This window comes from Schistocerca serialis, chromosome 2, assembly GCF_023864345.2.
Source record: "Schistocerca serialis cubense isolate TAMUIC-IGC-003099 chromosome 2, iqSchSeri2.2, whole genome shotgun sequence".
Lineage (NCBI taxonomy): Eukaryota > Metazoa > Arthropoda > Insecta > Orthoptera > Acrididae > Schistocerca > Schistocerca serialis.
Genome location: NC_064639.1, coordinates 1,108,275,382 through 1,108,292,985, shown reverse-complemented (window position 1 = coordinate 1,108,292,985; position 17,604 = coordinate 1,108,275,382). Strand labels below are relative to the sequence as shown.

General features: G+C 40.3%; 1 protein-coding gene across 5 annotated transcripts in view; it reads left to right on the top strand.

Annotated features, from left to right (window-relative positions):
• The window catches only part of LOC126458565 (coiled-coil domain-containing protein 39), a 502,134-nt gene that overhangs the window by 411,850 nt on the left and 72,680 nt on the right, over window positions 1-17,604 (top strand). For all 5 annotated transcript variants that reach the window (XR_007585661.1, XM_050095693.1, XM_050095694.1 and 2 more), the window contains one exon: window positions 3,689-3,848. Coding sequence is in view for 4 of the 5 variants with exons in the window: in XM_050095693.1 (XP_049951650.1) it covers window positions 3,689-3,848 (160 nt within the window). In the remaining variant the exon portion in view is untranslated. The remainder of the gene's footprint in view (window positions 1-3,688; window positions 3,849-17,604) is intronic.

The window sequence follows — 17,604 nt, the reverse complement described above, 5'->3', positions numbered from 1 at the left end:
ATTCTTTATATTCCTTAATAATACTTGAATCTCTTACCATTTAGGAATACAGTAAGGATGTTACACTAACAAGATAAAACTTGCCTGGAAATATGTTACAGTGTAACACACCTTTATAACACAAGATTACAAAGGTGATTAGGACATCTAAGAGATAACACAAAATTGCTAAAGTACTGTTATATATTACTTTTCCACATAGTCACTACAGTTCTCTAAGTATTTTCCATGTGTAAACCAATCTATTAAAACATGTCTAGGAGCCTCCGAAATGTCAGCATGGGTTCTGAAGTTGTAACCAGCCAGGTGCTTCTTTAATGGCCCAAATAGAGGAAGATCACTTGATATAAGATCAGTCCATTGGAAAGTCAGACCAAGCAACACGTAACGAAGCCGGTATGTTCTTTGGCAGTGTCACAAAACAATGCAACACCTTTCAAAAGCTTGGTTATTTCCCCCAAATCATCTTCTGTAACCATTCCATACGGCAGAATATATGTTCTCTCCATACACGAGCACACCTTTCATAGCCCAAAAGACTGTGGTTATAACTTCGTTTATAGATATTGTTGTTATGAATTTGTCATGTACAAGAAATAAGGGTTGTCCCTATTCTGATGATATTTTCTTCATATTAGGTGTCACATGATGAATTTGTTGTGCACAAGAAATGAGGGTGCCCCCATTCCATTGATATTTTCTTGATCTCCAGTGTCACATGATGTACCTATGTTCCATCCACTGTGACAGTACTGTGAAGGAATGGAACATCCTCCACCTACCATCACATTAAATGCTGGAGAGACAACCACATTTGCTTAACTTTGTTCTTGTCTGAGTGTTGCTGCAGCACTCAGTGAGAGCATATCTTCCAGTTGTCCTTATGTTGTGCATCATAGTCACTATTTTGACAGTAGAGATGTTGTGTTTGTGTTCAATATGTCTCACATGAATGTGAGTGTCAATTTGAATCAACACTGTGACATGACACAGATTTTCATCTCAACCACTCTGCAAATGTCCACTAGTTCATTATGAATTGCAGTTGAGAACATTTTCTTAAATCCAAAACCCTTATTACACTTTGTTCTTCAGTCTTCAACAGAGTATCTGTCAATGCTGCCATCTTGAAACTATATTTTAAAGCACAACCATCATCATCTGTCAGTGACATTTCAAAGCTTTGCCATCTCTTCTATCTAGACTGGAATTTAATTTGTTCTTATGAGTGTATAAATACTTGCATGACAAGTGTTATTACCTTACTTATAGAATAACTTTGTATGTAAGAACTGTCAATATTTTGTTCTGCAAGCAGTTACATGACGGATCTTTCTTGTGAGTCATCATGCTACGTTAAGGGCATTTTTATTTTCTTGATGTTCATTTGATATTGGTACGGCACACCCTATGACTCTAGAAGAATAGTGGATAGCTCTTTTTGTATACTTGTGTAGCTGACTATTAGTGTGTGGTGTCGGTCACATATATATATAAAGAACAAACAGCAAACAAATACTTTTATTTCTGGGTGTTTATCACACACTTCAATTGAATGGTTCCAAACTGCGTCATAGCTGTTGCATTTAAATGTTTTCTAGTAATACTATTCTGAAGTTAACAATATGTCTCTGGCAAATTTAACTCATACAGACATGCCTACCATGGCTCTGCCCTCACTGTTGAGTTACGGGTTTAGGGGACCTAGTATCTATGTGGAAGAATTTTTCAGAAGAGGATCTAGTTGTGATGATGGGAGACAGGAAACAGTATTGACAGTATTAGCATTATGGCATTGAGAATGAACTGGTAAAGACAGCGCCACATCAAATCATACAAATAATGAGTTTGTTCATGTTTTGAAGTATTATAATAAACTCTGAGAAGTTGGTCAATATGCATTTAGTTCATCTGCATCTTTCAGTTACAGTAGGCTGTTCCAGTTCACATGGCTGCTGTTGGGCAAACGGGTGCTCAAGGGGACGGGTTGGCAGGGATGTGCAGACAGCTGTACAAAGGCAGTCAAACAATGAGGCAATAGCCTGCGTGGTCCTACTGCACCAACTGAGAGCACATGGGCAGGAGTGGCCCTTTGCCTTGCTCGTGTGCGAAATGCATGCAGTTGAGCTGTTTGGTGGGTAACGTATACTAGCTGCGCCAGCCTTTGAACATTCTGAGGTGCACCCAGGTATAGCCATACCCTGTGGGACAGTATTAAAATAATGTGAGTTACAAGGTTAAATGTAAAACTGATTTCTGTTGATGCCATCGGCAGATGGGGTCTTACAAATCATGGTCCATGTCTCAGTAGAATAGGCAAAGGGAACTTTCGTAGGTTGATAGAAACATCTTTAAGGATTAACACTGTCAGTGATGAGGAAGCATCCCTGAAGTTACTGGTGTTACTGATTTAGGGTAAATTCAATTTTGAAATTATCAGCATAAAAATTGCAGTGTGTTGAAGCTAGTCTAGAATACTTCAGGAGGAGGCCAGGAAGATACTACAATACACAGACAGACAATTAGTAACTTATTAAAACTTGATCTTGGTAAATACTTAATTTTGGAAACAGTTATTGTCCTTACACATGAAATTTGTTTGATACTGTCATTGATACTTATAACATTTAGCACTTCATTGCAGAATGATAGCTTCACATCAGAGTACAATTGTCTACAACTTTACATAAAGTTCTGAGTAACTGTTCTATTACCATCCAGTTAGCATGCAGCCTGATCTGTGCTAAGATGACACTTTCATCATAAGTGGTGATTACAAGTGGTTACTCATTATAGAGATTGGGCTGAGTGGTACTGTGCTCGGACATAAATAACTTTCCAACTACGGCAGCATAAGGAAACACATGGGGCATGTCTACATCAATGTCCTTAATTCCTTGATGTGCCTGGCAGCAACTGTTTTTACTTGTGATGCCATCATGAGGTATCAACAATTATTTGAGACCTTATTCTGCAGACAACGTCCCCCACCCCACCACTTGAACCTCTGCACCTCGTTGTTGATGGCACACAAAACACTAACATTGCTTCCTAGTTTTCTTTTTCTTTGTTTATATGGGTATTTTAATTTAATTAAACCTATTTATAGAATTCTTGTGGTGGCTTTTCTTTTCACTTTTAAATGTTATCTGTGTGCCCCCTACAATTTGGGTGTTGTTTCTGTGCAGTAATGACGTCTCTGAAATTTGTACTGATGATATGTAAACTGTCCGTAAACAGAAATACACAAAATAAATGTAGACCTTTTTATGTTGGTACAACAGATCTAAACTAATACTTCGGCATCGCATTTCTGGTACCATGCCCAAGCAGCAAACAATGAAACTAATGAGGAACTCACAGCTTGTTATGTACTTGTACCACTTCTATAACCGCTTATCAAAGTATTTATCTCTTGGAACTGGAGTGAGCTATATTGTATGTCATCAGATATGAAATATGGAAATGCTGTACAGATATCCTTTAAATTATAGCCGAGGTAATTGCAGTGCAATAAATAAGTTGCATTTCTGGGAACTTTGGTTCCAGAAAACTTGTTTATCTTTCAACAATGACAGCGATTCAGTCCTATATCCTCTTTTTCCTTTGTTTCTGTTTCACTAGTATGCAACAAGAAATGAAAACCTATTTACTTTTTGAAGTGTATTGCAGCTATTTTATATTTCAGGCAGCACAGGAGAAATATGAGTTGCAAGAGCAGGGCGATGAACTAGATGCCAAAATTCGCAAGGCCGAAAAAGAAATTCTTGCAATGGAAAACACTCTGAAATTGGTTAATGCTTCAAATGACACTTACAAGAAGAGCTTATCATCCATTGACACAGAAAGTAAGCAAGCTATCACTCTAATTTTATGCCACCGCTTTACTGCTTCCATAGCTCCTCCTCATCTTCACTCCACACCTTGTTGCAGTATGATTTCAGAAGTGAGTGAGTTCTGTATTCACTTCTTCTCCTCTTTTAATGTGTAGTGTTGAAGACATTTAATTATTTGTTTATGCTGTCTGGTGACTTATAGTTATGAGGCTTGCCAAATATTTGTAAGCCATAAATAAGTGAAACATTTGAAAGAAATCACAAAGACAGAGGTTCTAAATGTACAAAAGGAAAATTAGTAGTCAGCGTCTCAGTTAATTGCAGCATCAAGTAGTAACACAAATACATTATGCACTATAATACTTCTGCTGGTCCAGTTCAAATTGTAACAAATAAAATTATTGGAATGTGAATTGGTATTAAACATTTCTGAGTAACATTTCAGTTACAGAAATGATAACACACTGCTCAATTTCAATTAAACTCATGAATTAATTTGAATTTATTAATCACAAATACTTTACAGTACGGCATACATGAGCACCTGTACATACACATGTATACCTCTTTCAGCTCTCCTCAGTCAGTGACCACAGTATGAGGAGTGAGAGTTTAATCAAGGCCATAATTGCTTGTCTAATTTTTCAGAATGCAGTTAGTGATAGAAGAAGGGCAATAAAGATTTAAAATTCATGTGCGTTGCATCCTCTGGGTTCATACATTACCAAGAGCATAGATTACTATAACTGCAGATTATGAAGCTCTTATTATGTAAACGTATCTCTTGCTATTCTGGTTTCACTCGCTTCAGTATTCACTTTTACAGTTCAAGTTATCTCCATACCAAGTTTAATCCAAATCAGTTCAGGAGTTTAATCATGAAAATGTAACAGACAGAGCTACTTTTGTATTTCATAATATTATTACAGAAGTATGGATGAAACACGCTGAGGATTGTATAAGCATTGTATTCATTATGTTGAATTGTATTGTGTAGAACATATTGATCAGCAAAAGCTTTTTCATAAATACGAAACTATTCAAACATTAAAGAGTTAACAGCTTTATCAAAGAATAATTATGTTTCCATATGTCACGTTATATTCTTTTTTCCATAATCCAATTTTGATGAAGTTGTAGTGACTGACACACACTGACACAGCAGTCGGTGCGTGCGATGATCACTCGCATCGAAGTTTGTGTGCAAGTGAGAAATGAATACAGAAGAATGCCATCCTTATACTCAGTGTTTTCACCACTAGGAGCACAGTGGTTTGCCTGCAGTGATATGCCACATTTGCTCTTAGAATAGCAGAGCAACTACCGATTTTTACTCTTTGTTTTTTGTAGAGATTCTGTGACTTGTTGATATAGTAACACTTGTACACAACTGCGAATGTGAAGAGTTAATAAATCTGTTTGAAGTTCTATCTCATCTTTGACTGTATGGAAGTTCAAGTGCGGGATTTTCTCACATAGTAACCTTTCGTCAGTGGTGACTCTGACATGATTTTGCCGTTGGAATTAGCAAATATCAATGTAACCATCCACTGTATCACGCCTGACAGTATGCCTACTGCCCTTTTGGCCCCACAGTCCCATATTGTGGTTTGGTCAGGTGGAGGCAAACTTTTCCTAAGCCAGAATAACTGCCGATATCACAAAATTTTCTTTGGTCACAAGCCAGCTCAATCAGTGATTTGCTATGGAGGTCCAAGACATGACAACAGCTCCTGTGATGGAAAATGCCTATGACAGATCAAAAGCAGAGCTCATACATCATATAGCAGCTTCACAGGAAGATCGAATTCTCCAGATATTGACTCAAGAAGAAATGAGTGATGGGAAACCCTCACAACACCTTCGCCATCTTGCAACAAAGTGGACATTGGCACCATTCCTGACAACCTCCTGCATGCTATTTGGAGAAACCATCTGCTAGCCCAGATAAAAGCCATCACTGCTATGCAGTTGGACATATCGCTGGACGTGGTCACAGAACTCACTGACCATATTCAAGATGTCATCACGCCATGCTTGCAGGTCAATACGGTAACTGTTCCTTCCAGTGTTACGTCCATAACCCCTACGGTGTCGAATGCCGATTACGATGCCCCGGATGCCAAGGTGGATCTTTGCTTTGCTTTGCAGCTTTTCTTTCACGCGGTAATATGAACCGCCATTGCGGGCGTAACCGACGATGTTCAAGGAGTCGTTCCATTTCCCATATCGAGTCAGAGTCTGGCCCCACATTTTTCTGATAACACCACAGATACAGCAAGCAGGCAGAAATGTGTTCAAGGCCACACACATTCCCAAATGAGAACGGCAGTTGTCAGTAGGTGCCACCAACTGCCACAACACCTCTCGGTGCCTGTTTATAATGGATCGGACCTCAAGAAGGAAATATGTAATTGATACTGGATCTGATCTGAGTATTTCACCAAGGAAGTCAATCTGCTGCTGCAGGCCATGCACGGCAGTCAACTTAGCATCTGCTAACAATACAGAGATCCCAACGTACGGTACACCTCATGGGGATGTGAAACTAGGCCTTCGTAGACAATATACTTGGAATTTCACAGTAGCGGATGTGGCTGAGTCAATAATAGGCACTGATTTCTTAGCATATTTCAAACTTTTGCCTGATGTATCTAATTGCTACTTTGTGGACAGCCTTACTGGTCTGACAACCACCAGATATCACAGCTATACTAGAAAAGTAGCATCTAGGTTGTGCAAGTAGCAGATGAAGAGCTCCACACAATTTTGCAAGATATTCCATGCTTAACTAGACCACCAGGAGTGCCGCAACAGGTGTTGCATGGTACTGTCCTCCACATCAAAACTACTGACGGACCACATGTATCATGTTGCCCACACAGATTAGCCCACAGATGCCTCACAATAGCAAAGTCAGAGTGTGGTCTTATGTTGAAGGAGGGAATTATTGCCCATCATCCAATCCGTGGGCATCAGCATTACACCTAGTACCTAAAAAAGGTGGAGCCTGGCGTCCGTGCGGCGATTATTGAGTGCTGAATGCCGGGACTATTCCTGACCGCTACTCGGTACCATTATTACGTGACTACAATCACGCTCTTCATGCCTCAATAATATTTGGCATCACTGATTGTGCGAAGGCCTACATGCAGATTCCGGTCACGCCAGAGGACATTCCCAAGACGGCTATAATTAGACCCTTTGGATTGTTCAAGTTGAAGTTTATGACATTTGAGTTGCAGAACGCTACACAGACCTGGCAGCAGTTTATAGATTCAATATTGCGTGGGCTACCTGGACAATGTGTTGGTCTATTCAGAAACCAGAGAACGGCACTACAATCACTTATGTGAGGTTTTTAAATGACTGGAAAAGTACAACATAGTTTTAAACACTGCGAAATGTGTTTATGGCCAGCCTGAAGTTCAGTTTCTGGGCCACCACATAACATCCTCTGGTTCCGCATCACTACCAGAAAAAGTAGAGGCCATCTTTCAACTGCCAAAGTCTACCACCATAAAAGAGCTAAGCAAATACTCAGATACTTCGGGATGCTGAATTTTTATGGCGTCACTTACCACGTACCACCAGCAACAAGCACTGTTAAATGAAGCACTACCAGGTGCAAAGGTATGAGGTAACACTCCTGTGCAATGGAATGAGAGTATGGACATGGCGTTCAAACCGACAAAAGACAGCCTTGATCAGGCCGCTGTACTTGTTTACCCAAAAGTTGATGCTCCGCTCACCTTAGTGGTTGATGCCAGTCAGTTTGCAATCGGCTGGCCTTTCCAATAATGGGCAGATGGTGCATGGCAGCTGCTGGCATATTTTTCACATAAACTGATGCATTCACAGCAGTGCTGGAGTGCATGTGATAGGAAGCCAATCGATCAAGCATTTCAGACCACATGTTGAGGCACGGGATTTCGCAGTTTATACTGATCACAAACCATTGGTGTATGCATTCTGTCAGAACAGTGACAAGTGCTCACCTCATCAGTATTCTCAACTCGAGTTTACAAGCAAATTCACTATGAGCTTGTGGCACATTTCCGGATTGACCAAAGTGGTGACCGACTGCTTATCCAAAGTATCTGGGAATCAAAATATCCACGGGTGTACTGCCGGTCTACAGTGTCCAACAGGCACAATATTTCGGCGATCATACATGTCGCCATCATCAGGTGAACTGACGGACTGAACTCCTGTGAACGTGCCAGCACGGAGATCCGTACACTATGGCTGCTCAGGGGGAACTAGGTTCGGTCACGGCGGCGGCCGATTTAAATACCCTCCGCCCGTGGCGCGCTCACTCCGCCATCCGCACCCCGCGCCACGGTCGCGCGGTGGAACAGATTGCGACGGCGTCTGAGATGACGTCAGTGTGATGGCTCTGTCCGCCGTGGTCATCACAACTATACATTTGCTCGATTTACTCTTGATTAACCCAATCGCTGGTCCCCAAGCCTTGCTAAGATTATAGCCACAGTCACGGTTTATGAGGTCGTCATTGGTGCGAATTTCGATGGCCTCTCTAACAACGCTGTCCCAGTATCTTGACGTCTGTACCAGAATCCTCGTGCGTTCATACTCCATAGCTTGATTTTCCGACAAACAACACCGGGTCGGAACTGTGTTTTGTCCTCCGAATAGAACTCGTGCACTGGTGGGGAGCGCCAAAGATGACCTCGGTTTGAGGAAGGCCGGCATGTACCAGATTCCGTGTCAATGTGGCAAGTCGTATATTGCTCAGACGATGCGTACCGTCGAGGATCGATGCCGTGAACACCAGAGACACACTCGACTGATGTATCCGAGCAAGTCGGTGGTCGCTGAACATTGTTTGTCGGAAAATCACGCTATGGAGTATGAACGCACGAGGATTCTGGTACAGACATCAAGATACTGGGACAGCGTTGTTAGAGAGGCCATCGAAATTCGCACCAATGACGACCTCATAAACCGCGACTGTGGCTATAATCTTAGCAAGGCTTGGGAACCAGCGATTGGGTTAATCAAGAGTAAATCGAGCAAATGTATAGTTGTGACGACCACGGTGGACAGAGCCATCACACTGACGTCATCTCAGACGCCGTCGCAATCTGTTCCAACGCGCGACCGTGGCGCGGGGTGCGGATGGCGGAGTGAGCACGCCGTGGGCGGAGGGTATTTAAATCGTCCGCCGCCGCGACCGAACCCAGTTCCCCCTGAGCAGCCATAGTGTACAGATCTCCATGCCAGCACATTCACAGGAGCTCAGTCCGTCAGTTCACCTGATGATGGCGACATGTATGATCGCCAAAATATTGTGCCCGTTGGACACTGTAGACCAGCAGTACACCCGTGGATATTTTGATTATCAAATACGCCAGGAGAAACTCAAGAATCACAAAGTATCTGGTGTTTCACAACCATTGACAGAGCTAACAGTCATGCAGCATGAAGGCCCTGAACTACAAGCAATATTAAGTGATGATGACAAAACTTCGCGAAAATTGCAACTGGTTGACATTCCGGGCAAAACTGGCAAGATCTACTGGGACGTACTGCATGGCAGATCACTACCATATGTACTGACCACGTTCCACCAGTTAGTGTTCAATAACCTCCATAACTTGTGTCACCCTGCAGTGTGTGCGAAGGTTAAGGTGGTTTCTAAGAGGTTTGTATGGCCAGGCATGGATAGATTAGATTAGATTCAGTTTTTGTTCCATAGACCCAAAAAATGAGATGATTATCGTGGGTGTGGAACATGTCAGAAAGTATGACATAAAGACATAAAACATTTGAATATAATACTTATTACCCTGATCATTTGTCAGGAGGTAGTTGAAAATAAGTTAATACTATGCAGTAAACTGGGACAGCTAATATTTACAGAATTAACACGCTGTCAGGATGAAACACTGTTATGCACTATTAATAAATTTATCATATGCAAAATACCTAATCATGACTGTTGTGACCAAGTGTTGTCAAAACTGAAATCTAACAGATATTTTTACTTAAGCTGACTTAACAGTCTCTGTTAAGATATTTATCTATGGAGTAGAAGAATTTGCCTATCAAGAAGTCTTTCAAACTCTGTTTAAACCATGCTTTATCTGAAACCAAGTTTTTAATAGTTGCTGGCAATTTATTAAAAATGTGTGTTCCTGAATATTGGACCCTTTTTGGACCAAGGTAAGTGATTTTAGGCCTTTATGTAGATTCTTCTTATTCCTAGTATTGATACTGTGTACTGAGCTATTGGTTGGAAATAGAGATGTATTACTTGCAACAAATTTCATTAAGGAATAAATATACTGAGAAGCAGTGGTTAGAAAACAAAGTTCCTTGAACAGGTTTCTACAAGATATTCTCAAATTTACACCACAAATGATTCTTATCACACGCTTTTGCACCCTAAAAACTTTTTTGCTCATTTTGATAAGTTGCCCCAGAATATGATCCCATACGACATAATAGAATGAAAGTAAGCAAATTATACAAGGTTTTTTATATTTATATCCCCTACATCTGACATCATTGTCACGGCAAATGCAGACTGGTTTAGGCACTTAAGCAATTCTGTGGTATGCCCTTCCCAAATGAATTTATTATTGAGTTGTAATCCCAGAAATTTAACACTGTCAACCTCTTCGATCTGCATGTCTTCATATGTTATACTCATGCTGGAAGAAAATCTCTTACAGGTTCTGAACTGCATATAGTGGGTCTTCTCAAAGTTTAATGACAAAGAATTAGCTTTAAACCACTTAATAATGTCAGTGAAAATTTGATTAGCAGATATTTCAAAATCTGTGCTTGACTCGCTACTTATTGCAATGTTTGTATCATCTGCAAACAAAACAAACTTAGTATCTGGCAATGTAACACATGAGAGGTTATTAATATAACTAGAAAAAGCAATGGACCCAAAATGGAACCTTGAGGAACACCACATGTAATTAATTCCCAGTCAGATGAAGACTGACTGCTTACTGCACAGGTATTTTGCAACGACACCCTTTGTTTCCTGTTAGGTAGATAAGACTCAAACTATTTCGCAACATTGCCAGTGACACCATAATACTCTAATTTACTTAGGAGAATGCTGTGGGTCACTGAAAATGCCAGTAGCCTGTAATTTATTATCTAATAAATTAAGTACATTCTCACTGCAAGTGTAAGTAGCTTTCTCTATATCAGAACCCTTCAGAAATCCAAACTGTGACTTGGATAATATATTATTTGCAGTCAGATGCTTAAGGAGACACTTGAACACAACCTTTTCAAATATTTTTGAGAAAGCCTGCAAAAGTGAAATTCGTTGATAGTTTGATGGTATCTCTTTATCCCCCTTCTTGTAAAGAGACTTAACTTCATCATATTTTAGCCAGTCTGGAGATATTCCGCTGATCAGAGATTGATTAAACAAATAACTTAAGATAGAATTTAACTTGCATGAGCACTCTTTCATTAACTTTGTTGATATGTTATCATACCCCCTGGAATACTTAGATCTTAAGGATTTTATTATGGATGCTACTTCTTTGGGAGATGTGAGTGTCATTTCCATTTTACTGAAGCTATTTTTAAAGACTGGTCTCAGATACTCCATTGCACTGTTCACCGAACCGGATAACACCAAGCTGTCAGTAACAGAAATGAAGTAGTTGTTACCGAAGTTTCATTTATTTTTAGAGCTATCTGTTCCTCTTCCTTTTTGGCCCCACCTGTCTCTGTCTTCATACAGTTTTTATTTTGTTACCTGATGTAATTATCTTTTTCTCATAATAAAGCTGCTTCTATGCCTGGAATGCTTGCTTCAATATTGTGCAGTATTCTTTGTAATGCATTACAATTCTAACCTCAGAGCTGTTCCTAGATAGTAGATAGAGTCTCCTTTTTGTCCCACATGATATCTTTATTCCTTGTGTAATCCATGGTTTATTTTTTAAACTTGTGTGTGAGTTGAGTTACCTTTAGGGGAAAACAATTCTCGAAAGTGGAGGCAACTTTATTATTGAATGCTTTGTATTTTCCATTTGAGTCAGATGTATTGTAAACAACTATCCAGTCCATGTCTTTGAGCAATTTCCTGAATTTATCAATTTTTGATCTAGTTATTTCTCTTCTGTACTCTATTTAATAGATTTTTTATCCTGACAAGTTTCAACATTTAAAATAAGATTCTGCATGTCATGATCCAATAGCCCATTTACTATTCGTTTTTTGATATGACTTTTTTTGCTAGATTTGCTACAAAGATATTACCAATAGCAGTCTCAGAGCATTTACATATCCTAGTAGCAAAGTTCACAGTAGGAACTAAATTGAATGATAGTGTTACTGAGTGCAATAATTGTTCACTGACAGAGGTTTTCAATAAATCCACATTAAAATCCCCAGCAACCACTATTTCCTTGTTTTTTGCTATGAGATGGGACAGCAGAGCTTCCAGATTTTTTATGAACAGGTTAAAATTTCCTGAAGGAGACCTGTATATGCCTCCTATTATAAAGGACTTATTATGAAATACTACTTCTGTGCACAAGCTTCTAAGTGCTGCTCTGAGCAAAATTTATTAATATCACTATTCTTGAAATCAAAACAGTTTCTGACAAATATGCAAATCCTCCTTTCTCCATATTTTCTCTACAGAAATAAGAAGCTAAGTTGAGTCCTGTAACATTTAACATATCTATACCAGTGGTCATATGATGTTCAGAGAGACAGATTATATCAACTGGTTTGCTCAACTCTAATTCTTCAACACAAATAAGCAACTCATTAAGCTTACCCCTTAGTCCTCGGATAATCTGATGCAATAGTGATAGCTGATTTTGTGCACTGGCTGAATTACAACTGTATGAACCTAATTTTCCTGCCAATTTTTGAGTATCTTTAGTTTCAATCGGAGGCTCTCTGCATGAATAGTGTACATTAAAATTTCCTTTCTGGCAGCCTGTTTTATCAATGTGAATGTTGTCATCAGTGGACTAGAGCTTGCCCACACTGCCAATTATGCAAAGTTGCCAGCCACATGCACGCTCCAATAGGGTAATTCCCGGATATCAGCATGCGCCTTGCTCACATTCACATAGGCACGGTAGGACCACTGCCTCCCTGAGACAGCTGTCACTGTTTAATGACAATGATCAACAGGTATACGTGTTGGCCAGAAGCAGTACCTACTGACGACATTTCAGCAGAAACACTAGCAGCAGCTTTCACGTCAACATGGCTCACCAGATTCGGTTGCCCTCTCTATATAACAACTGACAAGGGGAGGCAGTTTGAGTCTGAATTGTTCACGCAGCTAGCCAAGTTCTCTGGATCTGGCACCATAAGACCACTGCCTACCACCCAGCTAGTAATGGGATGCCGGAAAGATGGCACCGCACTTTGAAGGCAGCACTTCGTGGCACGGGACCACATGGACTTCAGCACTGCCCATTGTCCTACTTGGTCTGAGGATTGCATTCAAACCAGACATTGAGGCTTCACCAGCATAGATTGTGTACAGAGAGTCACTGCGTCGACTCCACAAAGATATGTGACATTAATGATCAAGTGCAATTCCTACGTACTTTACGTGAGACTGTGGACTGCATGAAACCAGTGAACGTCACTAGGCGTGGACGCAACATGATGTTCATGCATAAGGATCTTCGCACGGACACCGTCAAACCACGACTGCAACCACCCTACACTGGACCACACCGTGTGCTGCACAGGAGTTTACATACCATGGACATTCTCGTTAATGGCAAACAAGCTTCAGTTTCACTGAGTATAGTTAGGCCAGCCTACATGTTCAAAGAGTTGCCGACTACACTGCCAAAGATTTTGACAGAGGAGGGCTACAATCTATCCTCTCATTCCACCAGCGACTCAGCCACATCAAGACAAAGCAAAACACATGACTCGCTCAGGAAGACACATTCATTTTCCTGCCAGGTACAGAGAAGACTCAGCATGCTCTGCTCTCGTTAACAGGGCTCCTGTAGTGACTGCTACACACTGACGTCACAGTCGGTGCGTGCGATAGTCACTCCCGTCAAAGTTCATGCACAAGTGCAAAATGAGGACAGAAGAATGCCATCCTTATGCCGAGTGTTTTCGCTGCTAGGGGTGTGGTGATTTGCCTGCAGTCACACTCCACATTTGCTCTTAGAATAGCAGAGCAACTACCGATTTTTACTCTGTTTTTTGTTGAGATCCTGTGACTCTTGTTGATATAGTAATGCTTGTGCACAACTGCGAACATGAAGAGTTAATAAATCTGTTTGAAGTTCCATATCATCTGTGATTGTACAGAAGTTCAAGTGCAGTATTTTCTCACATAGTTATACCTCTCATCAGAATAAAGCCTATATGCTGCCACAAGCTGTGCTCAAGTTACCTGTGAAAATCCCGTAAAAATTCTTCTAGCAGTTTTGGAGACACACCTATTTTACAGTTTTAGTATTAATATAGCTTGTGAAGATGCTTAACACACAGTTCAACACTGATAATACTCCGTGGAAAGTTGGCTTGTCGCTGTGGTGGCAATTGTCCAGGAATAATTCATATTTGGTACTGTTCACATGTGCTCTTCATGATACACTGGAATTTTTGTGCTAATAAGTAGTCTTCCCTTCATCACACAGAACAGAAGTTCTCATCTTCTGAGTCAGAGCTGCTGCTTGAAGATAAGTGTTATTCAGAGTTTTAAGCACTCTTAACTGCAGTTTATTGTCTGTCACTCACATTCTGTTATCAGTTTATCCACAAGTGACTCACTCAGTTGAAGTTTGTATGTTCATATTGCCAGTCTGTGGATACAGATTGATTAATCATGTATTGCATGCTCACAATACAACATTCAAGACTGCCATCCAAAACTGCACCCAATTTCAGAGTATATCTATGGTTAAATAAACTTAATGTACTATCATTAATAAGTTAATTGCTTTTCAAATATGAATGAATAAAATTTTCACCTCTGCTTCTTAACTGTCTTATGAACATCCTTGTCTGGAAATTTACACATGGGCAGTTGTTCTGTACAAAGCATAGACAGCAGAGTGTGCCTTATCTTTTTATCATTCTGTACTATCAGTACTTGCACGAAGGCTCAGTAAAACTATCAGATAACCTCAAGATTAACAAATGCAATGAGATGTACAATAGAGGACTAACTCTCAATAGAATACATCTAATTTATATTAACTTGCCTAATTTAGAACTTATTCAAAATCCAGCTAACGTTCTGACATATCTTTAATTTAGTAACTGGTGAGGAACATCGTTCATATGGCTTTTATGTTCATTTACTTTATCAGTAAATAACCATATTAATAACTTCATTTTTTTCTGATCACTTAAGCAGTATGAGTAACTCATGCTAACAGCACCAAAAATATCTTTGTCATTTGTGGAGCTTAAAACTCTGCCATATATTAAATCACAGATGACACTCTAACGTCAAACACATAATAATGATTCTCCTTCGGTCAGTAATTGTTCTTGTACAAACAGGGTGTGATTCAAAAGTTTCAAGACTTAACTCAGAACTAGAAATTTATTGGACATTTAAGTACAGTGGACTACAATTCTTCAAAATATGATCCTTCAGCGTCAGAACAGTGCTGCCAGCTCGTCTTCCACTGCTCTTAGCCCTTCTGGAAGGCCTTGGGCGTCATGCTGTCAAGTGCTCTCATCGTAGCCTGCTGGGCGGCATCGATGGAGTCAAATTGCTTCCCTGTTAGGCGTGTTTTGATTCAGGGGAAGAGGAAAAAGTCACTTGGAGCCAAGTAGTGGCTGTAGGGTGGCTACGGCAGTGTTGTCACGTTGAACTTGACCAAAACTTTGGCGGCAGTGCGCGACGTGTGAGCGGGCGTGTTGTCGTGGTTGAGAATCCAGTTGTTCTTGATCGCCGGACAGATGCGGTGAACTTGAACCCTCAAGCGGTGGAGCACTCACACTAAGACGACGGTCATTGTTTAAAAGTTCGCGCACACTCTCCACATTTTGATCCGTTCGGCTAGATGATGGCCTCCTAGAGCGTTTGTTGACTTCAACTTTCCCATGGTCATCTTTGAAATGTTTGTGCCGTATGAAAACCATTGCATGAGACATGGCTTCTTCCTTAAAACCCTCTTGAATCATACCGAGAGCCTCCATGGCGATTTTGTTCAGTCGCATGCAAAACTTAATCGCATAACGCTGCTCTAAGTGCTGTTCCATTTCCGCCTCTCCCACTTTTCGACCAAGGTCAATGACACACACTCATGCTGCAAGTGATGCACACTCTCCAGGGTTCCGGAGGCAACTGCCACAGTGCCAGTTTGTTCCCTGAGACCCCCCACTACTTCCCCCACCTGGTGGAACCGGTCCACACGTGCTCCCCTACTCAGAAATGAATCAGTCTTGAAACTCCTGAATCACACCTTGTATTTACACCCAAGTATCTTCTGATTTCAGACTGTCTTCCAGGATGAAAAATGTCCTTAACTACTCAAACTCTTCAATATGTAAATAGAACAGTCCACTAAATAACTAAGAGGCATGATGAATTTTAATATTTGGAAATCATTATAAATTATATTGGAAGAAGTGTTATCACATACAAACACTTCACTTTATGTATGCCTAAAATTTTTATTGTGAGCATGCATTAGAGTAAAGTATTTCATTTCTAATGCCTATTTTTTGATGCTGCATGTAAAATGTTGAGCAATATAGATTCTCTCTGTAGTAAATGTAGTCCACACTTGCATAAATGGTTGTCCAGACAGATAACTACAAAACACTACTGGAAGCATCTTTACAGATCCCGGTGAGAGTGAAGTCCCTTGATTCTGTTAGTTCCAGGACAGGCAAGTAAACAGGCTCCAGCATGTGTTATACTGGATCAGTGCATAACAACTGTAATTTCTTACTCTTTTTATGTCGCAGGCTGATCTGCTGGAGTTGGCAGTCATGTGTGCATGAGGCGTGCTTGCCTGTGTGTATGAATGGTGTTTGTTTCTCTTTTGCTCATGAAAGCGGTGGCTGAAAGTTGTATGTAAGTGTCTTTGAATTGTCTGTGTCTGCAATTTAACATGTCCTCTTTATGATAAGTAACAATCTGTATTTTCCTATGTTGTTACTATAAGATCGATTTGGTCTTGCCATGTTCACATCACTATTAATAATTTGTCCACAGACAGGGTCATCCTGTTGAGTATCTCTAGTCCTTGTATGAAGTCAAGTGCTACTAAAATTATTCTTTTTTTTTTTAGTCATGTCTTCTGGTTTGATGTGGCCCACCACAAATTCCTCTCCTGTGCCAACCTTTTCATCTCAGAATAGCAATTGCAACCTACATTCTCAATTATTTGGTGAATGTATTCCAATCTCTGTCTTCCATGATGTCTTAACAGATGTCCTATCAACCTGCCCATTCTTTATCAGTCCTTTTAATTTTCTACATTTGTCTATAGCACCACATCTCAGTGGCATTGGTTCCCTTCTGTTCTGGTTTTCCCTCTCGCTACCATACAATGCTGTGTTCCAAATGCACATTCTCAGAAATTTCTTTCTCAGATTAAGACCCATGTTTGATACTAGCAGATTTCTCTTGGTCAGGAATGCTCTTTTCTCCAGTGCTAGCCTGCTTTTTGTGTCCTTGCTTCATCCACTGTGGGTTATTTTGCTGCCTAGGTAGCAGAATTTCTTAACTTCGTCTGCTTTGTGGTTCCCAATTCTGATGTTAAGTTTGTCATTGTTCTCATTACTGCTACTTCTCTCT